Source organism: Patagioenas fasciata, chromosome 22 (assembly GCF_037038585.1).
Source record: "Patagioenas fasciata isolate bPatFas1 chromosome 22, bPatFas1.hap1, whole genome shotgun sequence".
NCBI lineage: Eukaryota > Metazoa > Chordata > Aves > Columbiformes > Columbidae > Patagioenas > Patagioenas fasciata.
In genome coordinates this window covers 965,925-993,677 of record NC_092541.1, presented here as the reverse complement: position 1 = coordinate 993,677, position 27,753 = coordinate 965,925, and the positions used below count along the sequence as shown (strand labels likewise).

The 27,753-nt window shown below is 51.5% G+C and overlaps 2 protein-coding genes and 1 long non-coding RNA gene across 3 annotated transcripts; 1 reads left to right on the top strand and 2 right to left on the bottom strand.

Moving 5' to 3' along the window:
• Positions 1-324: 324 nt before the first annotated feature.
• On the bottom strand, positions 325-9,410 carry ETV4 (ETS variant transcription factor 4). Its single transcript, XM_065855933.2, has 12 exons — positions 9,066-9,410; positions 8,879-8,975; positions 8,429-8,476; positions 6,737-6,790; positions 5,456-5,579; positions 4,654-4,812; positions 4,095-4,306; positions 3,558-3,632; positions 3,403-3,471; positions 2,902-3,071; positions 2,659-2,760; positions 325-2,045 (listed from the first exon to the last, which is right to left on the bottom strand). Exons 1-12 carry the CDS (start codon positions 9,108-9,110, stop codon positions 1,824-1,826), a joined length of 1,377 nt encoding a protein of 458 aa, XP_065712005.2. The 5' UTR covers positions 9,111-9,410; the 3' UTR covers positions 325-1,823.
• LOC139829613 (uncharacterized) lies at positions 8,562-24,290 on the top strand. Its single transcript, XR_011742188.1, has 4 exons — positions 8,562-9,098; positions 10,951-11,103; positions 22,084-22,180; positions 24,259-24,290. It is a non-coding gene; the product is annotated as an uncharacterized lncRNA (long non-coding RNA).
• On the bottom strand, positions 21,772-27,114 carry MEOX1 (mesenchyme homeobox 1). The gene is made up of 3 exons (XM_065855946.2): positions 26,347-27,114; positions 24,477-24,649; positions 21,772-23,824 (listed from the first exon to the last, which is right to left on the bottom strand). Exons 1-3 carry the CDS (start codon positions 26,792-26,794, stop codon positions 23,702-23,704), a joined length of 744 nt encoding a protein of 247 aa, XP_065712018.2. The 5' UTR covers positions 26,795-27,114; the 3' UTR covers positions 21,772-23,701.
• Positions 27,115-27,753: the final 639 nt, after the last annotated feature.

Sequence of the window (27,753 nt, the reverse complement as noted above, 5' to 3'; positions counted from 1 at the left end):
CATCGATCCGTCGCGCTGGCTTCGCAGACCTGAGCGAAACACGGAGCTGGAATTCAATCCAAACGTGAACTCGCTCCCCAAATTCCCTTTCTGGAAGGAAGGTTGGCTGGGAAGGAAGCCCAAAGAAACCGCTGCAGCCAGAGGTTACAGATCTCATCGCGATCTTCCCATCCTGGTTGTTGGAGCGGTTGCGAGGACGTCAAGGGAGTGAAGTGTTCACCTCTCGAGCTGCGCCAAGGTTCAGAAGTAAAACACGCAGCCCTGAACTCTCTGGATCAGCTGCCCAGAGATGGGCAAAGCAGGGGCTGAATGAAGGTGCACTGGTGAAAGGCATAGACCAATTTATTAATTATAGTATTTTTACACTCATAAATAGTAAAGGCAGCTTATACCAACAGAAGGGTTCCCCTTCACCCTCCCTTCTGGGACACCAGAGGACATGGAGGGAGGGGGACAAGGAGGGGGACCAGGAGCTGCCAGGACACCCCAGTTCTGGGCATCTGGCTTCTCGGACAGCAGGAGCTGCGTTTCCAGCCCTCAGAGCCAGGGCTGGGGCCGGGAGGGTTGGCGTTCGCCATGCAGGGAAGAGTGACCAGGGAAAATCAGGTTTGCAACCAATGTACAGAATTTTCCTGTCCAGGCAGTGCTCCGCATTCAGCAGCTGGAACGGCAGGCTGGAGCAGTAGAAAAATGGCTTTTTCTGTACGGGTACACTGCTCATTAAAAACCAAGGCACCTCTCGGTGGGGATGTGGTGCCCATTATGAATGTTCATTATTGTGGAAAACCGGTCGAGGCCCAGTTCGGGTCCGTGTGCTGCAGGGAGAGCTGCCCTTCCAACACGCCGGGATTCCCTCAAACATGCAAATGCCTGTGGACCTTAAGTCTAAATTCAGGTATTAAATACTACATCTGCTTTGGGTTACTTGGTAAAGCATTTTAAGACAGCTTCCCCAGGTTTTTTTCTTGCCTCGGGTGGTTTTCTAGCCCAGCCCAGGACGGGCACAACTCAGGACCCTGACAGGTCTCCAAAGACCCTGAGGAGGGCTGTGCAAGTTGTTCGGTTTGGAAAAGCTACACCACGACAACGAACAGGTGGCACAGGCCTCGCTGCCTCCTGCAGTCGCTCTGCCTGAAGGTGACATTGGCCTTGACCTGTGTCCCAGCAGGTACATCCCCTAAATCATACATAGTCCCATGTACTCCAGGACAGCTCGAATCCCGGCCAGTGCCTCCAGCTGCCCTGACATCCCAGCAAGGAGGTGCTGAGACAGGCACATGCACAGAAGATACAAGGATTGCCCGTTCCCACAGCAGTTCGGAAGGAAGGGGTGAGATTTGTGAGCACGGCTGTCCCAGGAAGAAGCAAAGCCTGGCCTTGCAGAGATGGGTCAGAGCCCCCCAGGCTCAGGCCGGGTTCTGCAGGGGTTCAGTGCGTGTGCTGCAGGAATGGAGGCAGCCAGAGCATTGTAGCATCCTCATAGCTGAAAAAAGAAGCCCAGTTGGATGGCATCTCCTCCATGACCAAAGAGAGGGACTGTGACCAGTTCGGTTGTTCCCGCTGGAGGCACCAATTGCCCCAAATGCTGCTGAAACAGCAGTTCTGCTCAGGATAAGTCCACATCACTGACAACAAGTCCCATCCTGACATTATGGGTGTCTTGTCACAAGAGCCTGGGAGGTGATTATCCACGTGCACACCTGAACGCTGTTCCTGACCGAAGGAAGTTTAGTGCCACCCTAGGCCGGCCTGGAAAATGCTTTTACTGCTTGAATACTAACCAGACATCTCCTTATACACAACCAAGGGTGGCACAGGCTGTTCTAGTACGTGTAGCCTTTGCTGTAAAGCTGTGGGGGGAGGCTGCCGAGGTCCGGCAGGTAAGCGGCGTTGTCATCCACGTGGAAAAGAGGCACCGTGTCCTCCTCGCTGACCTGCCGGTCGAACTCTGCCCTCAGCGTTGGCCGCTGGTTGTCGGGGAAGGCCAGAGAGAACAAGGCTTCGGGTTCGCACACAAACTTGTACACGTAGCGCTCACCGGCCACCTGCAGGGAAGAGACAGGATCATGGAATCACCGTTTTGGTTGGAAAGGACCCTCAAGCTCATGGAGTCCAACCATTCCCCCACCCCCGGCACTGCCCCATGTCCTGAGAACCTCATGTCCGTCTGTCCAGCCCTCCAGGGATGGTGACTCCAGCACTGCCCTGGGCAGCCTGTTCCAATGCCCCACAGCCCTTTCTGAGATGATGATGATGAGATGAACGCTGTAGGCACAAAGGCAGCACCAGGCAGTGGAGAAGGCTTGAGCAACCACCTGCCTGCTCTAGCCCAGTGCCCTGAGACACGTCAGGGTTGGAAACTGCTCCTTGTGCTGCTTCTCCGGTGTCCCCTGGAACAGCCCCTGGGAACTCTCCTGACTGCAAACATGTACAGGAAAAGCAAGCAAGCAGAATTCCCCTTTGTTTTATTTCCCATGCGTTGCCTAAATTAGCTCCTGTATCCTTTCCTCATGGAGCTGCTGCAAAGAGAAGTGGTGGGGAAGGCAAGCTCAGGGTGCCTGGCTGGCTCAGGGACATTCTGTATGTCAAACACATCCTGGCTCAAGCAAGAGAAGCATCACAAAAGGCGTAAAAACTCCATCTGCTTTGCAGACCGACCTTCTGCATGATGCCCTTCTCATAATAGTAGCGAAGGGATCGGCTCAGCTTGTCGTAGTTCATGGCCGGACGGTTCTTCTGGATCCCCCACAGCCTGGCCACCTGCAGAATAAAGCGTTAAAGAGCGTGAATGTCTGTGAACCCAACCCAGGGGCAAAAGAACATCATCCAGCTGAGGAACGGTACCACGAAACATAAAAACACTTAAAGCTCTGAAAGCTTGAGGATGCTAATGGGTTTCACCTCCTCTGGCTCAATAAGCTTGAACTCCATCCCTCTGCCAGTCCAGGCGATGAAGTGGGAATTGGTGGGATCATCCAGTAAAGCCACAAGAAACTGCCAGAGCTGGAGAGACCCCCGTCTCTGGTACGGAGGCCCGTCCCGGTACCCTCCGCCTTCCTGCTTCGTGTCTCCTGTGGAGAACACAAACGAGGCGTTTCTAAAGGTAACAGCGCAAAAAAGTTGCAAAAACCCCCCCACATTTCACAAAAAACCAGCCAGTTCACCAGCAGCTCTCCCAAGCGGAGCTCTGATGAACCCCGCAGTTCGGCTGCTGATGCTAGAAGGGCTGTTTGCTCCTAAACAAAGCTCAAGAAATGAGCTGCCAAAAAGCCAGGTATGAAGCGCAGCCAACACGCTTGCAAGAGCACAGCGTAACAGACAATGCAGGCAGTGCCCGCGTGGCTAACGGAGGTGCTGGATGCCCCATCTTACACCCAAACCATGAGCCGTTCTTGCTCTGACCTTCAAATTTTTCTGGAACAACACAGACATCATCAGGAAAGGATCTCATGGGCTTGTCGTAGCTGCAGCCTGGAAGAGAAACACGGGCAGCGATGGACGAAGACAGGGTGGTGCTAGAGGGCAATGCAGGGAAAAAGAGTCACCGAGTCTCTTACCTAATGCATCTTCTGTGTTTGGATGGCTCGGATAACTCTCAGCATTTACATACATGGAAAGGCAGCCAGGAACATCTATAGAACATTTAACATGGTACAGAAAACGTCCCAGCCTTCTTTTGGATGCAGGAAACAGACGCAGCACTTCGCATTCCCTGCTATGCTGTCGGTTTCCCAGACTACACAGAATCCTGGGCTGGTTGGGTTGCAGGGACCTCTGTGGATCCCCAGCCCAACCCCTGCTCACACAGGGTCCCAGAGCAGATCCCACAGGATCCCAGGGGGTTTGAATGGCTCAGAGAAGGAGACTCCACACCCGCTCTGGGCAGCCTGGGCCAGGCTCTGGCACCGCAAAGGAAAGAAGTTTCTCCTCGTGTTCAGATGGAGCCTCCTGTGTTTCAGTCTGTGCCCGTTGCCCCTCATCCTAAATGCTCCTGAAGGTGAAGCAGAACTGTTCCAAAGCCAAAAGCCCACCAATGATGGTTGCTCACCCCCCACCGATGCCCGGTTGATGCCATCAGAGCCACTCCTGCCTACCTGAGTCATACGCATAGTCCATCTGCTCCTGCTTCACCGCCGCTGGGTACCGGCAGCTGCCGCCCGCCTGCTCGTACCGCGGGTCATGGAACTCCTGCTTGAAGCCCTGCGGAGGGTACTGGGAGCGCTGGTATGCGCTGGAGCCCTCCTGGGCCGGGCCCTGGGAGGAGGGGAAGGAGCGGCACATCTCCAGGGGCGGCTGGAACGCAGAGCTGGAAGAGAGGACGTGGGACGGCTGCCTTCTCAGCCCTCTGATCGCAGGGGACAGACGCTCAGGCTGTTCTAGGGCTGTGGAAGCTGCGTGCAGAGCTGGGGCAAGGAAGGGACCCCAACTAAAGGTGTTTCCAATGGCAGCCGCACAGCCCATCCTCCACCCAATCTGACGGGCTTCAGGTTACGGACAATTTCTTCAAAGCCCAGGCAGCAGTGCTGGGTCCAGGTACTTTGGATGGGGAGACCCTGGGATTGCTGGAAACTGAGCGCTTGAATCTGGGCACTGCAACCCCTCCCAAACCACCAAAAAGCACCAACCTCCTTATCTCCCCCTGGCAATACTCACCTGGTTTTGGGGAGGTACCCACAGCTGGGTGAGGGCTGGGGTGGCCCTGCCGGGGTCAGGAAGCTCCTGTCCTGTCTCGGGAACTGTTGGAGCGGTGACTGTATCGGGGTTCCTGGGCTGGGGGACTTGATTCCCACTTGTCTGGCTTGGTCGTAGGCACTGGGGCAGTCAAACAGATAGCAGGACGTTACGGTTCTCCGAGAAGGGCTCATGGTGGCACCGAGGAGACGGTGACACCGGCCACACGCCGTCCCCTGCACAGCCACCTGGGCCAGGAAACTCCCACCATAAACTCCTTCCTTCCCAATTATTGGTTGCCCCCATGCACAATAGTGATAAAGCTGCAAGCAGGAGGTGTCTGTGCTGAAGAAACTCTGCTATAGTTATACTATATATATATAAAAATATACTGAAAAAGGTGGGTTTTGATGGCAGGAGACTCCTTTCTAAAGGGAACAGGAGGCCTGACCCACTTCTTAGGGAAGTGTTGGGGCCAGGTTAAAGTCGTAAACAACTTACTGCCCTTTGAAAGCCTCAAAGCACGCAGGGACGTGGTTTAGTGCTGGAGTTACCTCGTGGTTGGACTCAGTGTTCCTGGGGGTCTCTCCCAACCAAAGTGGTTCCATGTTCTATGATTGAGTCCAACCATTCCCCCACCCCTGTCCCTGCCTCATGTCCTGAGAACCTCATGTCCGTCTGTCCAGCCCTCCAGGGATGGTGACTCCAGCACTGCCCTGGGCAGCCTGTTTAATGCCCCACAGCCCTTGCTGGTTGTTGGGTTCCCTTCCCCGTGAGCTGTCACCTGGTGTAGAGGCACCGCTCGCCATTGTGGTACTGGAGCGGCTGCTTGTGGCTGCAGGACAGCGTGGGCTCCGAGGTGGGACTCTGCGGCTCCTTCTTGATCTTTGCAGGGCTGTGAAAAGCTACTGCGGGAGAGAAACGAAAGATTAAGTTGGTGTTTTTCTTGTTTGCTGAGCGATTTTATTGTTGGCCAGTAAAACGTCGGGTTGAGGTGTCACTGTCACCCCTTGTCCTCCTTCAGCCGAGGAGAACAAGACGTCACTATCCACAACTGCTCGCTGGACTTTGAGCTCTGCCCTGGGTTTAGTAAGGCTGGGATGATACACCAGCCTTAAAAGAGCAAATCTAAGGTCGTGTTAACATGCTCTGTGTTAATCCAGAGCACGTTGAAAAGGATTAAGAGTGGATGTTTCCCAAGCTGTTTAGGTCTGGGACGGACCTTCGCATGCACATAATTCTGGTTTTTGATGCATAAAAGTGAAGTTTTGATTCATATTGTGCAAAAAGCTCTCATTTCATACCCGGGAGGCGCATCTTGTGAGTGGCACTGCATTACATTCTAATAACCTTTCATTCACTACAATATACCTCAAGGTGTAAAAAGCAGCTTGCGGTCCTTTCAACCTCCCTGCGGAGTATTTAATTGCATTAATCATATCAGGTTTGTACTTCAGCACCTGGGAAAAGGCCCTTCAAGAGGACCCTGATTCCAGGCACAGCAGCTCCCACGTGGTTTCCAAGCGCAGATTCCTCTTGGTGGAACCTCTTTGGTGCTACAGCATCCCCGAAGGTGGGCTGGGGGAGTCTCGGCACCAAACATCCCAACCACAGGAAAGAGGGGGAAAAGAAGGTTCCTTTCCATTTCACAGCACTGGTCTGAGGACGAGGAGCCGTATTTCTGGGCTGGTTAGAATTTCACAAATACCAAACGTGAGCTGCAGTTCACAGCACCGGGAAGTGGGGATTGTTGTTTCTTACGCTTAATTAAATCCAGCAGGCAGCCAAACTTCACTGGTTCCTCAGAAAAGCTTCTCCAGGCCATGTGAAGCATCTTCTGCCTTTGCTGCTGGGACGGGGGCCGTTTCCACCGCAAAAAAGGCGCTGTTGTGTTGTGCAGATGTGGAGAGTTTGCCTGCTTTGGGGCTTTATTCGGGGTTTTTTTTGGTCACCGTCGTGACATAGAAATAACATCAGCTTTAGCCTCAGTATCTATGTGCTGCATGTATGTCTCTGCGAGGTTTAAGTGTCTCCTGCCCTCTCCCCCGAGACGTGCGATACTTACGGGTTTCTGAATGAAAGTCGGGCACAAACTGCTCATCGCCGTCTGGAACCTGAGCTGCCGAGGGGGGAAGAGGCAGAGTTAGGTTGGGCTCTTTGTGCAGGGTAATGAACACGCCTGCGCTTCCTGCTGGATGCACTTCAGCCACTAACGATAATTCCCCTCTGGGATTAATGAATCCAGATTTCCCCCTTAAGAGCCTGGCACTTTCGTTCTCCCTTACCTTGGAAATAAGGACAACAGCAAGTTTGTTAGCTCAGGGTTCATTAGAAATGTACAACACAGGGATTTTTAAGCATTTATCATAGGGAATACAACGACCCCCTGCAAAATTTGGAAAGGTGGTGCCCAAGCGATGGGCAGAACAGGAGACACCTGTGGCTCCGGGTCCGACCTGTGCAGCAGCTCCAGGAGCTGCAGATTAATAATTGAATTCAATTAATAATGATCTGGTAGCAGGAGAGGGAGATGGGCAATGGTGCCCGGCACGTGGGTGCGATTCTCCCCACGGATCAAAGCTGATTTCTGGGCATCTGCCCTGTGAACGGCCCCGTTCGTACGACATTAATGAAAAAGCTATTTTCACCATTCAGGAAACCCTTTCACGTACTGACGAACACAGAAAACCAAACCAGAGTTTGCTCCAGAGGGCAGTTTTTCTTGTTTAAAAGTCTGGAAATGGGAGCCCCTATGGCAGAAAGCAGCTCCCCACGCACCCCCTCTGAAATAGAAACTGGAACGTTGAACACGTGTTGAATTCCCTCAAGATTTCCCTTGAACTCGGAGTAAGTGTGATGAGCTGTTTAAAAGAAAAAAGATCATCTGCCTATATTCTAAAACCATGGAAGGGGGTTTGCTTTATCACTTATTAATCATGTATAATAGCAGATGATCCCTTTCCGTACGGTGCTATGAGAGCATGTGTGACCTGCCCTTCCCCCAGGGAACGTGTGAGTTAATTCGACCAACGCTCTGCTACCGACCTTCACCTGTGGCAAAACTAGGGGAAAAGCCCTGCTCAGAATGTGGATTTGTATATTATTCTTGTTAAGTACCTCTATCACTGTAAGTACTTTTATATCTATCAAGAGTCTGTACGTGGGGGTGTGTTTTACATTTTCTGGAAAGCCGATCATTTCTAACACTGGAATTAGAGCAAATTCACCGTCCTGTTCAGCACCAGTTTCACTTGGAGTTAATGGGATTCCCTGGGATTTGAAGGTTTCTCTCCCTTGAAGCCAAAAAGCGAAATGATTGAGACACCGAACTGAGCTGGGTGCGAATCCCAGGAAGGTGCCTTCGAAGAATCTTAAAAATAAAACGTTGAGAGAAGCACTTTGTCCCTCAAATTAAACAATAGTTGATTGCTTGTTTCAGAAAACGTCGGCGTTCTGACAACCAACAGGAATAAGTGAAAAATTGGCATAAAATCCAATGAGTTACAAGCAGCCTGAAACGAAAATCGTAACCAGGCGAGTTGGGCCGAACGCCAAGTTCCATTCCCAAGCAAATACCCAGCACAATAGTGCGATTCACGCTCCTCCTTCACCCAAGGCAGAGGTTGGCAAGTCTGAAAACAAATAAACCCTTCGTGTTGGGAGCTGAGCAAACAAAGCGAAGGAGCAGCCCCAACAGCAAGAGCCAAACACGGAAAGACGAGGTGAAGCAAGAAGCGAGCGAGGGGAAGGAGCCTACCTTCTGCCAGCCAAGTCTCCTGGAACTGGCTCAAGTCCTGGAAGAGCTCTGCGGGAAAAGGGAGAGGGATAAACGCTTAGAAATCCGGCCTGAGCAGAGCGCAGGGACAGCGGGGTGAGCCGGTGGGTGATGGAGGCACAGGGGGAGGAACCCGGTCCCTGCCCAGGAAGCTTCCCCGTCCCCATCCCCTTCCCTCTATCAGCCCCATCCCTCCCTCAATCATCCCCATCCCTCCCTGCACCCCCCAACCCACGGCACCCCGGTACCTTCCGAGTCCTGCACCGTCCTCATCCCACCCCACACCATCCCCATCCCTCTCCTTCCACCATCCCCATCCCACCCCACACCGTCCCTATCTCTCTCCTTCCACCGTCCCCATCCCACCCCGCACCATCCCCATCAGTCCCCCCACCATCCCCATCCCTCCCCGCATCCCCCGACCCCCGGTACCTTCCGAGTCCTGCACCGGCGGCCAGCCCGGCTCCCTGGGTCTCTTCCTAACGCCCAGCAAAGCTCCGCCACATGGGACCGCCTGGCCCGGAGGTTGCTGCGGAAGGAGCCGGTGACCGCGGGGTCCCTGACCGGACCCCCCCCGCGACCCAAGCCCGGAGCCCCTCAGCCCGGAGCCGCCGCTCACCTGCGGGAACGTGAACGGCACCTGCTGGTCCAGGTACCCCTTCATCCTCCCGCCCGTGCGCTACCGCGGCGGCCACCTGCAGGAGCCACCGGGGCGGCCGCCACCTGCCGCGGTCCCCCCTGGGCTCCCCGATACTCGCGGCGATCGCGAAACTTGCGATCCGAGGTGGGACCGAGCCCGCCGGCTCCCACCGGGACCGGCTTTCCCGCCGTGACCCCGGGACAGCGGCCCCGTCCCGCAGCCGGTGCCGGTTCGCGGCCCACGCGGAGCCCCGAGCGGCCCCGCCCCGCGCGGGCGCTCAGGCCGCCGTGGGCCCGGGGGCGGCCGCCCATTGGCTCATCGCCGCCTCCACAGCCCTTTGTTTCATTGACAGGGTTTTTTCTGAATGAAGCTCCGGGGCTGGGACACGCCCGCCAATCCCAGCGCTTCTTGGCATTCGCCCAATGGAAAAGTGGGCGTAGCTTTGGCTTTCCGGACCAATCAGATCGCAGTGCCCTGGGATTCATTCGGGGACGGAGCTCCCATTCATAAAAAACACCCTCCCGAAGTTCATTCACGAAAGGCTGCACAGGCGCCTTTTCAAACGTTCTCCACGTTCTGTTCTTGCGGGGAAGTTTAAGTTTCAACAACGTTTAGGGAAAGAAAACCTCCCTCATGCATCTGGAGCGAAACCAGTGAGAGCCCTGGCTGTCGAAATCGGTTTTACTCTCACAAATGTTAAGGGGCAAGCAAATAAAATAAAAACCTAGTCCTGCGATCTGCAGGCCAAATAAAATGTGGGTTTGGGGCACTTTTGTGCATGGCAAGAGCCGTTTTCTGTGCCAGCTGTGTGCATCCTGTTGTTTCTTCAGATTTAAGGTTCGGTGGTCATGATGAATATTTATTGATCCCATTCACCCTACCAAACCCAGCAGTAACAGTTGGGACCTGGCAATAATCACATAATCGTTCATGGAAAAGAAGTAGAAAGGGGGAAAGTCGTCCCTAAGGCTACATGGAAACTCCATTTTCCACGTTTTTCTGTTGCTAACACCACCAACGTGGCGCGCTGATACAGTCGCTATAAAAGGGGCGTCTGTTGTGCAGAATAACAGGTTTTAAGCATTTAGTCAATATCCATGTTGACCTTTCTCCAGCAGGGCACAGCCCCACACAGCGCAGACCCCCGGGTCGGTCCGCATCGGAGCTTAAACGTCCCCTGCTTTAACGAGATCCCTGAAGCCTGCGAGTTAATCTGAATTTCCAGCCTTACTGGATTCGTTTCTGCTTCCTGTATTTTGTCCAGACCTATTCAGACTGTTAATTTCAATCCAGTTTTACTGTGGAGCTGGGATCTCGGTTAGATTGTTAGGAAATGTATACTTCAATACCTTATGAGGTTTTAGTGTCAATGGCACTCCTGCTTTGCACCTTTTTCTGTACACATCACAGCAAACCAGCACTTTGGCTCAGTTATTGGTGCTGCATTTTCTGGTTAAGAGATAATGGACATTTGCTGGACTTCAATGAACAAAGAGGAGAGAAGAAGCACAAAATTCACAAAGAGAAATATTTTTCTTCCACCGGTCTGGGCAACTTGGTCCCATTGTTTGATGCGTTTCACTGCTATTGGGAGCTCTGGGGCTGGAAACAAACAGCAGATCCTGTGTCACCTGGAAAGCAAAGTGGTAATTAAGCACTAATAAGATGGGGCTGTTGTTATCATGGCACAGCTGATCTGGATGGTGAGTCAATTATCACAGGTGAAACTGGTGCTGCTGCTGAGGAGCAAGGGCACTCGCTGATTTAGCCCTTGATGACAACAACGGAATTAGAGGGTGAATTGTGCTTTAAAGCCCTTTGTCCCTCTTTTTCTGCTTCTTTGTGTGTCCCGTGGTCTCTGCAGGGATCTATGTGAATCCTTCCATTTTTATAACATTGCCATAGTCAAGATGTTGTTGGTTGGCGACCTGGAGGATGCAGGAACAGCCTGAGCGAAGTGAGAATTCCCAGAGAAGCTGCCGGCTTTGTGTCAGGAAACGTTCAGGAGGAGCAGAAGGTCAGTGGAAGTTACAAATAACTAATTGCGTCGCTCCCTCGTTTGATAATTTCTCCTCTGTTTCTTGTTGTACAATTGCGTCACGTTTGTTTGCAAAGCCGGGCCCATCGGATATGGGGCGATGATTCTGGAGTTTCTGCTTGCAGCTCGGCAATTAACGTTCAGGGTGATTAATTCCCTTTGGACGCTGTTTTTCCCTAAGTGCAGAGTGTGGCAAGTTCAGCAGTGATACACAAACCAGAGACAAACTGATTCACACTTACGAAGTGTTAGCAGTAGATTTACTCCAGCGTTGCAGTTCATGCTACCTGAGATGTTCCTTCCCTGGTTTTACAGCTTATTTTTGTCGGTTTGCAGTTGAGTTCTGTGTCTGATCCCCTCCTGCGCCCCCCCTGTGGTTGGGCTGTTTCCATCCGTTGTAGCGGTTTGGGAAAGGCCGGGGCTGGGTTGCAGCCGTGGTCGGTGCAGCGTGACCTCCCAGACAGATCCCGACACCAACGGGAACAAATGGCTTAGAAAGCCACGAACTGAAAGCTGGAAAAAACCTCTCTCCGCGCTCCGAAATGGATCAGGAGCAGAGCTGCGGCTCTATAAAAACAATAATAATAAAGAACCAGCTGGCTGAGGAGCTCAGGTTTCCAATGTCAGGTATGAAATCAGCCCAGCTGCTCTTCAATACCCTGTTGTTACTTATTGAGAATAAGGTGCTGGGTCTTGTCGTCGCCTGTTGGTATGGGTTATCTTTACCTGTGGGCTGACACAATACCAGAGAACGCACAGAAATCATCACACTGGAGATGCCAAGTAGTGTGTGCAGCCCCAGTAATGATGGGGTGCACGGGACAGCCTGGGGGGCAGGACCGTGCTCCCCGAGTTGTCCCAATCCTCCTCTTTTGGTCACGGTTCCTGCTGCTGGCGTTGAGCAGCAGACATTGAGCTGATATTTTTACACCGTGGAGAAACAAAATGCAAGAGACGCGGCAGAGGCTCTGGGAAAAGCGGCTTCTACGCCGGCTTGTGGATAAAATCGCCCCTTTTAGGTATTCATGCCAGCTACTTTTTATAATGTTCTGAATGAGAGAAGACGTTTCAGGCACTTCGTCTGCAGGAAGGAAGCAATTAAATTATTAGCACTTTGAGAAATTAAATGATGTAAGTTATGGCAGAATAAGTTTAGCAAAATGTGATAATGTAGGAAAACAATTTAGAAGAGTTATATAAGGTTGGGTGGCTTCTTTATTGTGATAGAGCGAGCAGTTAATTGATTGTCATATGGCCATAATGTACCAGGGCACTTGTGAGAGCAAATAGAGAAATCTCTGCTCAGGAAGCAGGGGATGAGGTGCCGGAGAGGGAAATGGGACTGAGCAGCAGTTTGCCCTCGATTCCTTTTCCATGTATCCTGGAGAGAGGCGTGAAGTGCAGGGAAATTCCCTCGTTCTCTTCAGCTTCCGAGCCTGATGGTGGGAGATTGCATTGAGTTCTCCTCATTGAACAGTTTGGGTTGAAGGGACCTTCAAAGTTCACCCAGTGTCCCCCCTGCCATGACAGGGACATCTTCACCAGCTCAGGGTGCTCAGAGCCCATCCAGCCTGGCCTGGGATGTCTCCAGGGATGGTTCATCCACCACCTCTCTGGGAACCTGGGCCAGGCTCTCACCACCCTCAGGGCAACAATTCCTTCCTCATGTCCAGCCTGAATCTCCCTCCTTTACTTTAAACCATCACCCCTTGTCCTATCGCAACAGGCCCTGCTGAAAATTCTGTCCCCATCTTCCCGCTCTCTTTCCTGCTCTTTGCTCTACCCCTCACTTTCCACTGTTTAATAATAATAATTCTGGCCTAAAACACTCCGCTCAGTTTTGTTTTGGGAGTCACGATCTGGCTTCGCCTGTCGTCGTGGTGCTGGTGGGTACGCGGCTCTTTGGTTGGGGGTGTTTGTGTGAGCAGGGACACCGAGATGCTCCTGGAACGAGGAGCCCTGTGTGACAAGGGGGCGATTCTGCCAGCACCGCTTGGCCACGCAGCCGCCTGGCTGGGCAGAAACGGAAGAGGACAAAGCAAGGGAGGTAGCGAGGTGATAAAGAAGGTGCTAATTACCAAGCACTTAATTAAGGCTGGAGAGAGGAACCCAGACTTCACTTGGCGATGTCCAGAGCCGGGTACCAAAGTGAGACACGCAGCTGTTAGCAGGTACTGGCAACTTATCCCAGCGTGGCTGCAGGAGCCACCAATAAAACCTGATCAATGAAATCCCTTTTAAGTTGGTTGGATCAGTGACCCAGAAAATAGCTCCCCTGCAGAAAAGGAAATGATCGTCTATAAAGCAAGAAGTCAATGGGAAAAAATCTATTAAAGCGAGTGAGCTATAAGGAGACCTTTGGTGTTAACTTGAAACCTTTTGGAAAGAAGCCACAAAACTTTTAACCCTCCAAATGCTGTCAGGCTTGGAAAGACCATCTGTCCCGCTCTAGTCCGGGAGAGGGCACTGCAGGCAGCCCGGATCCCGCCCCGGGTCGTAACCCGCAGGTTTGCAGGAGAACGCCCGCCGGGAGAAGGGAACGCAGGAGGAACAGCAGCGCAACCCGGCGGGTGTTGGACTCGGGGGTTCGCACCAGGGAGCTGCAGGACACCCGGTGGTGTGGGTGGTGACGACGGCCATCGCTGCTCCAGCGACCCCCTCACCTTGCAGGGCTTTGAACTGATTCCCCCTCCCAAACAGTTAATTCACAGTGTACTTAGAGCTATCACTCGGCCTTTTTGTACTGAAGAAGTCAGCCGAGTAATGGCTGTGACATCTTGAGCCTGGGACAGCACAGAGGGTTAATCTGGTGGACTTCAGAGTGTATTACGGAGGAAAGGGTTTTCTAGCATAAAAATACAAAATAACCCATCCAAAAAAGAAGATGGAAAAAAAAATATCTATTTAATTTCCCATCGGATCCTTTGTTTAGTCCCCAAGCAGCTTCCTCCTGTCCTGCTTCAGACAACGCTGATGGGTTGTTAGGAGGAGAAGACAGAAAGCAGATCCCTGCCTTGCTGCTGCTGCTTCTCAGGAGACTGAGCCGCTGTGTCAGAAACCACACAGGGGTCCACCCGCCGCGGGGAGGTGAGTAAAGCACAGCAGAGCTGGGAAAGGCGTCCTGGAAAAGCTACTGACAGGGACCCCGTGAAAAGCTCATCATTCACGTTATGCTGTGCGTTAAACTCCAGCCAGGCTTAATTTGGCTCAATTACCTTGTAAAATATTTTCACAAAGTGGTAGATCATCTGCCATCCCCATTTTTTATGTAAAAATGAGGAGGGATTCAGGAATGCAAAATAAGTTGGGGATCTAGGAAAGTTAGTTATCCAGAGCTAGACCTTGATCAATCGATACTGACTTTATTCTTGCATGTGAATCGCAGGAAAGAAGCTGAAAATGTCCATGTGGAAGCAAAAGTATTGGTCACATCTCTTCCCACGTTTTCAGTTTTAAAAAATATTGGAAATAATACAGCGAATCTGCCCCTGGGACACTGAACCCCTTGGGCTTTTCACAGAATCCTGGGATGTCAGGGGTTGAAGGGCCCTGGAAAGCTCATCCAGTGCAGTCCCCCCATGGAGCAGGAACACCCAGCTGAGGTTCCACAGGAAGGGGTCCAGGCGGGTTTGAATGTCTGCAGAGAAGGAGACTCCACAGCCTCCCTGGGCAGCCTGGGCCAGGCTCTGACACCCTCACCATGAACAAGTTTCTTCTCATATTCAAGTGGAACCTCCTGTGTTCCAGTTTGCACCCATTGCCCCTTGTCCTGTCACTGGTTGTCACCCAGAAGAGCCTGGCTCCATCCTCCTGACACTGCCCCTTTCCATATTGATCCCCAGGAATGAGTCCCCCCTCAGTCTCCTCTTCTCCAGCTCCAGAGCCCCAGCTCCCTCAGCCTTTCCTCACACGGGAGATGCTCCACTCCCTTCAGCATCTTGGTGGCTGCGCTGGACTCTCTGCAGCAGTTCCCTGTCCTTCTGGAGCTGAGGGGCCACAACTGGACACAATATTCCAGGGGTGGTCTCCCCAGGGCAGAGCAGAGGGGCAGGAGAACCTCTCTGACCCACTGACCACCCCCTTCTAACCCACCTTTTTTACTACGTGGAAGCAGACAATGGGGATGGAGAAGACAGTTTGTAAATCCCAGGAGACCGGGTGAGAAAAGCAAGCGTGACCTCCGCACATGGTTTTTAAAAGAAGGAAGAAAACCCCATAGAATTACAATTTGAGAACTTATTTAGCAAAGAAGTTGCCTTGGGACTGGAAGATCACAGTGTGGCAGGAGCTGAGATTTCTTTTCTTCCTTAAACATTACGTTATGACTCCAGATCCTGCTTTATCAGACTTGTACCTTGTTTTCTTCACAAAGTGCTCAGTGCTGGTGCTGGGCCAAGCGGGCTTGGCAGAGCGCGTGTGGCGCTCGGCGGGGGAAGGAGTGAGTCCCGGTTCACAGCGCACCTCTGAACGGAGCCACGCGGGTGAGGTTCGTGCTGTGTACGGCCCACAGACAACCTAAGGATTTACAAATACGATATGTGTTTTATATGAAGTCAAATTTGCTGTTTAAAAGCCATCAATGTGCCTCACAGGGCAGTCCGCTCCTGCTCCTGAAGGGAGTAAATAATGGCTTTTTTCTCACTGGGGATACTTACAGGGTGAAGCCAGGAAAATCCCCTTCGGAACCCTCACGTGAGAATTGAAACGACTCTTTCTTCCTAGCCCAAAATTAAAAGCAATAACCCAAGTTTTGGAAAGAACCCTTTCTTTATCCTTATGGTGACTTTCAGTGCAAGAACGTTATAGGAATTGTTCACAATTGTTCACCTTGGGTGCAGCCAAGGTGCTGCTTGATTTGACGGGAGGGACAGAGGATTTCTTGGGCCATTGCTCAGTCCTTTTATCACCCATAGCTGCCCCAGCTCATCTTCTCCTTCCACTGAAGGATCTTTGTGCTTATTTAGTGTTTTTAGCGCCTCTTTCAGCAAACCCGGCGTTGCAGAACCTCCCGAGCAAAGACACCCCCTGGGGCTCCTCCTGTTTGCTCCAGCGAAGAATGGAGTGATTAATGAGGCCAGGACATCTCTTTTTCTCCCCAGGATCCCCAGGAGAGGCACAGCTGAATAAACACCCCCGTGTTATCGCGCTCTGCGTGTTTGGGGGTGAAACTGCAGGTAGCAAACAGCGCTGCCAAATGTGGTTATGGCCGCGCGCTGCATTGGTCCCGCGGATCAGAGCGAGTTGGGAAGATTTATAGGGGCAGAATTATGATCTGAGCTCTTCTTGTGCTGGAACTGGAGGCTTCTGGCTTCTACTGGGGCTGACTCAGCCTCATGTTCTGCTCTTTCAGCATGTGCTGATATGATGTCTCTGAGATGCAGCACAGATGATTCATTGTAGGCTGGTTTTTGCATCCCTCCGTAGCGATGATTCATTTTCCTAAGAAGCGTTACATTTTTGGGGCTCATATCCCACGGAACAGTATGGAGAAGCTCCCTTGTCATCCTCTCCAAAGCCCCCAGAGGAAAGAACGATGCTGATTTAAGGTGTATAGCAGAAGACACCGAGAAACCTGCAGAAGGCTCCTGCTTTTCAGGGCTGTGGTTGTGCTGCACGACCCGCGGACTCGGGATCCGGCTCCAGGTTCTTGAGTGATGGAAAACCACTTTTTCACTGGTTTTCAGGAAGCCGAACACGAACTGGTTGAGTGAACATGGGAACACCGTGACCAGGACAAATCCGCCTTCCTCCCAAACTTCCTAGCTGTTTTTATCCCCCTTTTCTGTCAGATTCCAGACAGATGACATTTTCTTGGCGCAGCATCTCTGCTCTGAGTCACAATAAATCCGGGCTTGGAGGTGAACTGATTGACGGTGTGGAAAGAGAAGGTGCTCAGCTTAACAGATCAAATCCCTCCCCATCTGCCCACCGCTTCGCCTCCTCCCCCAGGTTCTCCTGTGCTGCTTCTCATTTTCTGCAAAATCCCCCATTTTTAGCTTGATTCCGGAGTTTGCCGATCGGCGGTTGATGCTGTTGTTGGTGCGATAGTGTGGAGAGCAACGCATTCCTCAGATCATAAATCATCTCAACCTGACCCCAATTAGCTATAGACTCTGGATTTCATTTCTCTGGGTTCTAACCAGCCAAAACAAATGAGGTCATTGCGTGTCGGGGGCCGCGGAGCAGACGCCGGCGGGGATGGCACGGGGGGCTCTGGGACCCAGGTCTTGCAGGAGGAGTGAAAGAGATGGAACAAATTGCATCTCACTGTTTGATGATAGGAGCCATGGGATACTTGGCAGCACAGGTAAAGGATTTTCATACGGATACAGGAAAACTATCTTTAAATTTAGTTTAAATTTGCTGATGTAGATAGGCATTGGAATCAAAGATTGCTGCACTACGTATCTCGCATAAAATCAAGAAGCCATAGAGCTGTGCGGACACCTGCCCATACCCAACCCTGCAGCGCAAACAGCCTTATAATTCATAAATCTGGCCTGAAAGCGATAGCTTGATGCTGTGGGATTGTTTGACAGCTGCACCAGGCAAGCCCCGGTCAGGCAGAAGCGCTTTGGCTGGAATCGCTGGAAGAAAACGGGGTTCCTGTCCATCTAGAAGTGCTGCAGGGATCCAGCCCGGGCGCTAACGCAGACATAGAGTATTTCCCTCAAGGGAAATGGCCCCAGCTATGAGACAGCGGCTGATGAAACTCAGTACGAGCGTTGCTGGAGGTGGGGGAAGAAAATGGGGTGCCTGAGAAATGGTGTCTGTTCTGCACACTGCCCTGAACCGTTGTGTCTGTCTGTCCGTCTCCATGTGTGTAGGAAATCCTGCTTGCAGGAGAATTTCCTACGCTTTGCTCCTATAGAATACAGCCCAGTCAAAGCCTCCGGCTGGGAGGTGTTTCCTAAAAGGGGTCTCCTGCTTTCCAGACGGTGTGAATTGGAGGGTTTGGTTTGTTAGTCACCCCGTACCCCCCAATCAGGAGGGCTGTACTATGGGGGCTTTAACTGAGGGCTTTGCGCCGTGTCCTGCACACGCGGGTTCTCAGTGGTCGACAAAGCGCTAGCGAGGGTGTGCTACAGCTTGCAAAGGCGTTTGAACGGAAACAGAGCTGCTGCTTCTAATTTTTCACTTTGCTGTCCCCATAATGAAATACGGTCACATCCACTTAAGTAATAGCTTATGGAAAAGGAAATGTCGTGTTTTTATTGGACGCTTTTTATTACCAGCCTTGGTGAAAAGTGCGGTTGTGAGCAAGTATCGGTTCCTCAGGCTTTTCAGCAGCTTGTGATCCCACCGAGAACGGCTCCTCCGTGGGGACACCGAGCTCTGCAGCAGCAGGGTCGCTTTGTCCAGGGCCTGTTGTGGCAGGACAAGCAGCAACAGTTTTAAACTAGAAGAGGAGAGATTTATATTAGAGATAAGGAAGGAACTGTTTGCTCTGAGGGTGGTGAGGCACTGGAACAAGTTGTCCAGGGATGCTGTGGATGCCCCGTCCCTGGATGTGTTCAGGGTGAGGTTGGATGGACTTCGAGCAGCCCGGTCTGGTTGGGGGTGGCCCTGGCTGTGAATTTGCCATCATCAAACCATTTGAGAATATCCTGCTACCCATCCTCGTCCTTTGTTAATGCTGGGTTTCTTCTTTCTCCTGCACTAAACCGGGCTGTAAACAGCAGAACCGGGTCTAACCCAGGACCCTCTCATGAGGGGTCTGTGCTGGAGGAAAGCAGGAGGGGTTTGTGTTGTTCCTGGCGTGACCAAGGCCCCGCAGACGTCTGCTTTGGCGTGGGATGGATGGGATGTGGCCAAGCACAGCAGCACCTTGGCACGTATTCAGAACCCCATCTCTGGATCTAGGATGCAGTGGGTTCCTTCTGCAAATCCTTTTCTTGCGTTTGATTATTAAGAGTAACGGTCTGGTTAAAAACCACGCAGGGGTATTATTAGATAACTGCTAGGAAACTAGATCAGGAGTTCACAGGAGCATCATCTTCCAAAATCACCCCATTGCTGCTGAGTCTCCTCATCTCCGCTGAGCTGATTTAGCTGGTGTGAGTGTAGTAGTGGTGTAGTTGATGCTGAAAATCAGTGATTCTTTGGAGTTATGGACCATCTAAGTTTTTCTATTGGGGTTGTGGACCTAAGACTGTTTCGAATGTACACACATGAGCATGTGCTTCTGTTGTTACCTCTGGGTTATTTTTCGGTTGTCCAAGTAGCTCCGTTGGCTGGAAGAATCGCTGCTTTAATGCTGTAGAAAGCTGCAGAGGAACTGAGGGCTGGCAATGTGGGACACAGCAACCACACAAAGCAAATCGGGCTCCGTGCTCCGCTGGCACCTGGCTGGGTAGACAGGATGTCCAGAAAACCCGAGTCTCCAGAAAATCCTTCTCTTCCTGTGTTTAGAAGAGGCAGCACAGATAGAAATGGCCACGGCGCGTATTTTTGTGTTTATACGGATACCCCCGTTCCCTGTGGGCAATTTGCTCTGGCCTTATATGGGGAGAAAATCTCTGCTTCCTGCGGAAGACCCTCCAGACCCTTCTGACGGTGCGCGGGTGGCTGTGCGCCCCCGTTATTTATGGGGGATCGCAAAGCATCCCCAGGTAGTTCACTTCCCTTCTGTGAGCAGAGTGGAGCTTGATGGGTATTTCTGTAAAAAATACAGTAATTGCAGGTCGGGGATTTTCAGTCCCAGACAACAGGTTTTGCCTGAAAGATTTTTGGCACCAGCGGTTCAGGGGTCAAATGCTTTGATGTCGGGAGAGAAATGTTCCCTCGCAAGACACCCGCGTCTTAGAATAAGCAGATGGTTTTGTGCAGGAAAATCATAAAATGATCTCACAGGTGACTCGTGCCTTATTTCACAAAACCCAGAGCCGGGACTGTTTAGGAGCTGTAATTACAGGCACAGACTGAGGTCCCATTGGCTATTTTTAAGTGAATTAGGATGCAATGCGCTGCTGCTGACAGCTCCCTTGGAAGGGAAGATTTACCGGCCTTCTTTCTGGGTGGGGAGCTGGGTTTTGCTTGATGCTGGAAGCCAAGAGCCCAGGAGTTTCCATGACAGAAGGAGCTGGTGCAGCTTGCAGACTCTGAGCAGGACGGGCAGGAGGCGATGAGGGGATGTACGGGGTGTAATGGGCTCGAGAACTTCCAGGGAGATGGGAAACAAAGAGCTCCTGCCCATGGTGGTTTGTGTTCTGGGGATGTGCAGGGTGTTAATGGGCTTGAGAACTTCCAGGGAGATGGGAAACAAAGAGCTCCTGCCCATGGAGGTTTGTGTTCTGGGGATGTGCAGGGTGTAATGGGCTCGAGAACTTCCAGGGGGATGGGAAACAAAGAGCTCCTGCCCATGGAGGTTTGTGTTCTGGGGATGTGCAGGGTGTAATGGGCTTGAGAACTTCCAGGGGGATGGGAAACAAAGAGCTCCTGCCCATGGAGGTTTGTGTTCTGGGGATGTACGGGGTGTAATGGGCTCGAGAGCTTCCAGGGGGATGAGACACAAAGAGCTCCTGCCCATGGAGGTTTGTGTTCTGGGGATGTACGGGGTGTAATGGGCTCGAGAGCTTCCAGGGAGATGGGAAACAAAGAGCTCCTGCCCATGGAGGTTTGTGTTCTGGGGATGTGCAGGGTGTAATGGGCTCCAGAGCTTCCAGGGGGATGAGACACAAAGAGCTCCTGCCCATGGTGGTTTGTGTTCTGGGGATGGGGGTGGGATGGCTGAGTTAGCACCAGAGCTCTCCCCAAAACCAGCTTCTTTCCCAGTGTTTGCCAAGAGCTAAACTAGCGAGTTTTGCTCAAAGCTTAATCAGAAGCCACTGAGGTTTAAGCAAAACCATTTTCTGGTCTCAAAGCTCCAGTAAAACTGCAGCTTCTTCTCAGCTGTACATGTGCATTTTTATTTGGTAGTCAACCAGTTTGATGTAACCTGAATACTGAGGTTGTTGGCGTGTTATTAATGGTGGGTTTGTAACCCAGATAAGTGCTCTGTCATAGGACACCTCAGCTTATTGCTGCTGGATTAACTGGGATCCGACCAGAGCTTCCCGTCTGCTCCGTGTCCCCGCGCCATCCGGGCCGCTCGCACGCAGGCGTCCTGGGAGGAAACCGAGGGTCGTGTTTCTGCACCATAGGGACCTGAAGGGACACGGGTAGATCTGCCTCGGAGACAGGACGTGCACGCTCCTAACCAGCTTAGCTAATTTTTCATTATTAATTTGCATTAAATGCAGCATTCATTTAAGCTTATGGTGACAAACCGCAGGTTCGTTTTTCAGAGGGGTAGGTAGGCTCTTCCAGAGTGGTGGTGTTTGCTGGATGTCTGTCCAGCTGCTCCGAGAAGCAATGGCAAACACCCCTCTGCACACACTGCAGTTTGTCAAATGCATACAGATTTAACGGCCTTTGTGAAGAGAGATTCTCCTTCCTCCGCCTACCGGGTTTGGGTTGAGATTGAAAATACCTTCTATAGCTTTTCACCTGTCAACTTTGCACAAAGGGCTCCGTTAGTCACGTAGCTGTGAAATTCCTACATCCAGGTATTGATTTAGAAGACGGTAAGTAATGAGTGTAAATGCACACAATGCCTGGATTAACAGATGGTTTTATATGTAATTCAAACATACACATCTGCACGTTTATTCGGAGGAAAGTTTTGTCTCCAGTGGAAAACGCAGACAGGGAACTCAGTTAAATGACTCCAGACGTTGTTTTCCACTTCTCCTGGCAATCCTGAACTCACAAAGAAAACTCTGGGTTTCCAGCGAGATCCCATAAATCCAAAAGAAACGCAGGACTGCAGGGTAGTTGAGTTAAATAGATATGAATGTCGAAAACAAGATAGAACTGGCTATTGTGTGGAGGGTTCAACCTCGGCTGTGCCCGCTGTGACATTTGCAATAACCGCTTTGAAAAAATATTTGAAATTGAGATCTAGCAATTGAATTTCAGGACTTACAAGAAGTTTGGAAGAAACCTCCCTCTGCCAATTGCTGCCATCACCAAGGGACCCTTGGACCGTCACTGTGAAGCTGTCTCTCCTAAACCGGTAAGCAGAATACTGAGTATATGGCTTTGGTCTCAAATATTTATTTTGCAATCTTACCGCCTGGTTGTACAGATGCTCAGTTTTCATTGCAAGAAAAGCGGGTGACTGTGGGCAACCCCCTCCCCACCTGTTTGCTTCCCCAGGTGCCCTCCGTAATAGGTTTGGGACCCTGGGTCTTGAAGAGGAGGGAGGTGAGGAAGTGGTGCAAGGCCCACCTATGGGTCACAGAGGAAGAGGCGATTGACCCCACGCCTCAACCCGCCTCAGATAAGGAAGAAAGAAGGGTTATTGGAGTAGGCAATTCCCTTCTGAGAGGGATGGAGGGCCCAGTCTGCAGAGTTGACCCTCATGGTAGGGAAGGGTGCAGTCTACATGGAGCTGGGTCAGGGGCATCACCAGGATGCTCCCCAACCTGGTGCACCCAGCGCGCTCCTACCCACTGCTGATCCTCCAGACCGGTGGGGAGGAGCTGCCTCCCGCAGGCTGAGGGAATGAAAAGAGGTTTCAAGGCCTTGGGACGGATGGTGAAAGAGTCTGGGGCTCAAGTGACTTTCTCTTCCCTCCTCCCAGTTTTGGGGGATGATGTGGGAGGGAATAGAACAAGTCAGTCTGTAAACAGTTGGCTCCAGGACTGGTGCTCCAGGCAGGGCTTTGGGTTCTCTGATAATGGCTGGTTTGACAAGACACCAGTCCAAGCAGTGATACCTGGGAAAGGTTTATCTCGCGGGGCAAAGGTGCTGGGACAGGGATTAGCAGGGCTCGTCTGGAGAGCTTTAAACTGGACTCGAAGGGGATGGGGATGTAGCTGGGCTTGCATCAGTGGGGCAGCACTGGAGCTGGTGAGGGCTGGGAGGCCCCCCGTGCCCCTGGGGTGAAATGGGTGTGCTCAGCTCGCCCTCTGAAATGCCTGCACACCAACGCACAGCGTGGGGAACGAGCAGGAGGACTTAGAAACCTGTGCTAGGGCAGGAGATGACGACCTGGTGGCAATGACAGAGACATGGGGACAGCACACATGGCTGGAATGTGGGCATGGATGGCTTTCGAGGTCCCTTCCAATCCCTAACATTCTGTGATTCTGTATTTATTTCTCTTAAAGTAAAACACAAGGAAAATGTGCCTTGGGGAGTCCAAACACCGAATGCCTGGATGTGACCAGGGCAAGGCTGGGTGAGAATAGAGCTGAGTTATCTGTTGCTGACCGACAACCTGAGTGTTTGAGAGCCCGGACTCCTGCTTTATATTCAGTGGGTTTAGGTGTTATTCTGAAGGCACATGTGTGGCAGGAGGACAATCCCAGAAAGGGGCAAAGTCATTCAGTCAAAAATCCAAATCACGCCCTCGGTGGTTTTTTCCTGTTCCCTTAACTGCCGTGTAACCTCCAGCATCGCACGCCTTGGAGGACTCGTGGCTGCAGGCTTTGCAAGCAGGGTTGTCTCACGGTGTAGCTGCCCTGGCGTGGTTCTACATCCACTTTCTGGCCCGTGGTGTCCCCGTGCGCCTGTCCCGGGGCTGTGAGGATTATTCAGAGCTGGGGGAGGCGGCAGAGTCCGCGTCTTCTGCGTCGTGTTCGTGCGGGGACAGCGGCTGCCCACCCTTCACGCGTTTCCACTTCATCCTTCTGTTCTGGAACCACACTTTGACCTGGGGGGTGAAAAGCAAATAGGTGCTTATTGTCTTGATCCGTGCTGTACGAGCAGACCTACGCGTGTGTATATATATGTGTATATGTATATATATATATACGTGCCAATAGACAGATGTTTTGTGGAACTCTAGAAGAAAAGGTGAAAGGAATCTTGCAAGTTTAAGTGATCTGTCTCTCTGACAAAGGCAGGAACAATTCTTTCTAAACTGTTCCAGGCAGATGTTTCTCTGAGAACTGCAAAAGTATTACAAGCAGTTTGCCTAGAATCTACATGCACCCCATTTAATGCTTCAGGAGCTGTAATTTGCTTCACTTAATTGAGCAATTCCGCTAAGCTTTGATAAGGAAACCTTGACTGAGATCACAATGAGAGGACAGAAGTATCTGTCTCCAGAGAACTCTTCATTTTTGTCTTTCCTTATCGCTCAAGGTACTGCCTGACCCGGGAAGAACGCGTGTATGGAACATACATCATCCTACTTACAGAAATCTGTAACAAAGGTGTTTTACAAGAATGTGAAGGCTTTGTATTAAAATACCTCCGTGCCATTGCAAAAGTGCACCCTTGAGCAGCATATCTGGGTTTTAGCCTTAGGGAGCAGTTGAGGGGGAGGAAGGAGAGGTTGGGGATGCAGGGTTGGGCCGTACTTGTCTCTCGGTGAGGTCCAGGTTCACGGCGATCTCGTATCTCCTGAGCCTCGTCAAGTAGTTGTGGTGGGCGAACTCGGCTTCCAGCTCGCGCAGCTGCTCCTTGGTGAACGCCGTCCTCTCCTTCCGCGATCGGCTGCTCGCGTCCGCCCTGCTGCCCGCGTTCGGGGTCTCTAAGGGGCAAGCGCACAGGTTGTGTCATTCGCGCTCATGCACGTGTATGGCGGAGGCCTGATGCTGATTAATTAATTGAAATGCTCGGTGGAAGTTTTAAGAGGTTTGTGTTGTGACCCCTCAAGTTCAGTGTGGCTTGTCAGTGGTGTCAGCCTTGGGTTCGAGGTCTTTTTCCAACCAGAATGATTCTACGATTTGACTGATCTTTACTTTTATTCCTTATACACCTATTATAACCCTACACTGGTCGACCAAGCAACGGGCAGCCAAGTTAGCACTTTGTGTACATTATAGAGAGATTTGGGTTGGAAGGGACCTTAGAGGGACCGTAAGGATCAACCAGTTCCACCCAAGGGACGTGTTCCACCAGACTTGGTTGCTTACAGCCCCGTCCAACCCGGCCTTGAGCACTGTGAGGGACGGGACACCCACAGCTTCCCTGGGCACCCCGTTCCAGGGCCTCACCGCCCTCATGGGAATGATTTTCTTCCTTATATCCCATATGAACATCCCCTGTTTCAGTTTAAAGCTGTCACCCTTAACCCTGTCACTTTGCACCCTTGTAGAAAGTCCCTCTCTGGCTTTCCTATAGGTGCCCTTTAGGTATACGATGTGTGTTGTGTTACAAGCGCGTGGTGACGATCTTTGGTGCGGGGTGTGAGGTGAAGCCACGTCACACCGCAGCGGGATCCCAGCAAAACTGCTCACGGACATCCCCTTCATTTGCTTTGTTTTGTCTGGGGCAGAAGGAAGGAAAAGCTTCCAGGAGGATATCAAATAATTGGAGCTGCTTTCTGGAAAGCCAAGAAGGGAGTGAAATGAGAAGCCCTCCCTTTGGGATGTCTCCTTTGTTCTGTAAGGAAAAGGATATGGGACAGCAGCAAGTATGGAAAGAAAATACAGATAACCCATGGGAGTAAACTGGATTCTGGGGATAAAGAGATTGGGAATATTAGTTATTGTGGTTGTTCCATGACAGTCTGTTTGTGTTGGAAGAGAGCAAAGGTGGTGTGATAGAGCGTGAACACGAGCTGCTGGTTTAACTGCGACATGGAGACGTGGATGCTGGCTCAGAGGTGGCTCTTCTGCAGCCAGCCCATAAAACCTAGAGATAAATACTTTATCGCTGTGTCCTCTACCTGTAAAATGGGGATACTGCAAAATATTCCTCATTAAATAGCACTGCTGTGTGGGAAAAGCACACTGTAGCTTGTAAACAAATACTTACATGCGTTCATTTGCTATAATATCTTAATTTTTAACAGTTTTCCGAGGAGAAATATGTTATGCGTATTTCACGTGTCTGGGTTTGAGACAGCAGCAAAAGGGAGGTTAAATCGCTATCAGTGCACTGCAGAAGGATGTTTTACCGGCTGGGATGACACAATGAAACTGTCTCCGCTTTCTGTGTTTCGGACACTGCACTGCTGGGCAAACCTCCAGCACCTCCTTTTTGGGGTGAAAACGTTGAATATTTAGTGAGAACTGATGTCTAAAGGGAGACTTTGCCTCTTGTGTTATATTAGGATATCAAAATCCTAATATAACACTTCCAACCAGCACAGGCAGCTCAACATGTGGGCTCTTTGCCTTTCTCTTAAGAAATGAAGTAGGTGAGGAAATATTTTGTAATTCCTGATCTTACAGATGCTCTACAGCCTGCACCATCCCACCGCCCTCATTTCACATCACCTACCTGAGCTTTCCTTTTTCCTTTTGGGCGCCTTTTTCTCCGTCTCGTTGGTCGCGTTCACTGGCGCCTCCTCCTCTCCATTCATTCCCACGGCCGCGCTCACCGGCCGGGGGCTGCTGCCTTCTGCCTCCCCCGAGCCCAAAGCCAGCCCTGGGTTCAGTCGCCTCCTGGCCTCCGTCGCCGCAAGGTGCCACTCGGAGGGGTGGAAAGGGGGGCGCTGCTCCCCGAGCGCCCGCTCCTCCTGCGGGAAGCTGTGGGGAGCGGCCACCAGGCAGGAGGTGGAGAAGTCGGTGTAAGGGGTGAAATCTGCTTTTGGGTGGCATGAGAAGGGTGCCGGGGGGTAGTGGTGGAGTCCTGAGGCTGTGCTGACATCCGGGGCGCCCCTCAGGCTCCCCCAGATTGGGGCAGAAGGTTGTGGGCCGCGCATGCAGCTGCTGCTGGTGGGATCCATTGGCTTCCAGTCCTTGGGTTCCCACCTTGGCCGCCGGTTCTGGCTCAGGCTTCCAAAAAGAAGGGAAAAAGCCTCCCAGATCTCACAGAGAAGATTTCCCCCCTCAAACAACAGTTTGCCTGCGGGTTTTGCGCTCTCGCGGATGTGTCACCCCGCGAACTCTTCTCAACGCCTTCATCATCCCAACTGGAAACCAGTAACCAGCTCCATGCCCCGGATCGCTCCCCGAGGCTTGAAGTTTGTGTCCTTGTGAAGCGCTGGGCATGGGGGAAACACTTTTTAAATACTGTGCTGGGGGAGAGTGACAAGTTTGCAAAGTGAAACGTGAGAGGGGAAGGAGGGGTTAACGCACACACGCTGGGTCCCGCCAACCAAAGCAGAGCAGGGGACTATTAATCATCCGAAACCTTATATGCACATCTAATGGGATTTGCAGATGGAGCCTTTTAAAGAAACAATGTCTGTATTTTTTTTAAAAGAAGGGAAAGAGCAGCACACACAGAAAAAGGCTTTAATGTTTCCTCGTAACACTATGAAGTTATTTTTATTGCGCTGTTAACAAAATTCCCCAAGTCTTGGGTTGGGGAAAGGCCCTGAGACAGAATTCGACAGATGGCAAATTTCAAGAGCCGAAGTGGGAAGTAAAAGTAAGAAAGGACTTCACTGATTATCTATCATTTAAGACCCAATCCTAATTTTTTTAAAGTATTAAACCTTGCTCGTGCACACACGCAGGGTTTGAGTGCTTTGCTTTGTTTCGTTAGCTTTGTACCACACGTATTTGCCCGGGGGGGATTTGCTGCCGGTGCTTTCCCTGTTCCGCTTTCCAGGGAGTTTTCCATGTGCCGCTCCTTGCAGGGAGATCATCTCCTGCTTTATGCCAACGGGAGACGTGTTTTTCATCGCTTCTGTTGAAAGTTTTATAGTGTTTTCCTAACAGAAAGCAGATTCTTCGACCC

Excerpts from the sequence above, each read along its gene's own strand:
- MEOX1 (XM_065855946.2), bottom strand. The coding sequence starts at position 26,794 with ATGGATCCCACCAGCAGCAGCTGCATGCGCGGCCCACAACCTTCTGCC. Across the intron at positions 24,650-26,346 it reads AAGGAAAAAGGAAAGCTCAG|AGACCCCGAACGCGGGCAGC; the intron begins GTAGGTGATGTG and ends CTTGCCCCTTAG. Across the intron at positions 23,825-24,476 it reads TGGACCTCACCGAGAGACAA|GTCAAAGTGTGGTTCCAGAA; the intron begins GTACGGCCCAAC and ends TTCACCCCCCAG.
- ETV4 (XM_065855933.2), bottom strand. The coding sequence starts at position 9,110 with ATGAAGGGGTACCTGGACCAGCAGGTGCCGTTCACGTTCCCGCAG. Across the intron at positions 5,580-6,736 it reads CGACTTTCATTCAGAAACCC|TAGCTTTTCACAGCCCTGCA; the intron begins GTAAGTATCGCA and ends TCTCTCCCGCAG. Across the intron at positions 2,761-2,901 it reads AGCTTATTGAGCCAGAGGAG|GTGGCCAGGCTGTGGGGGAT; the intron begins GTGAAACCCATT and ends TTTATTCTGCAG.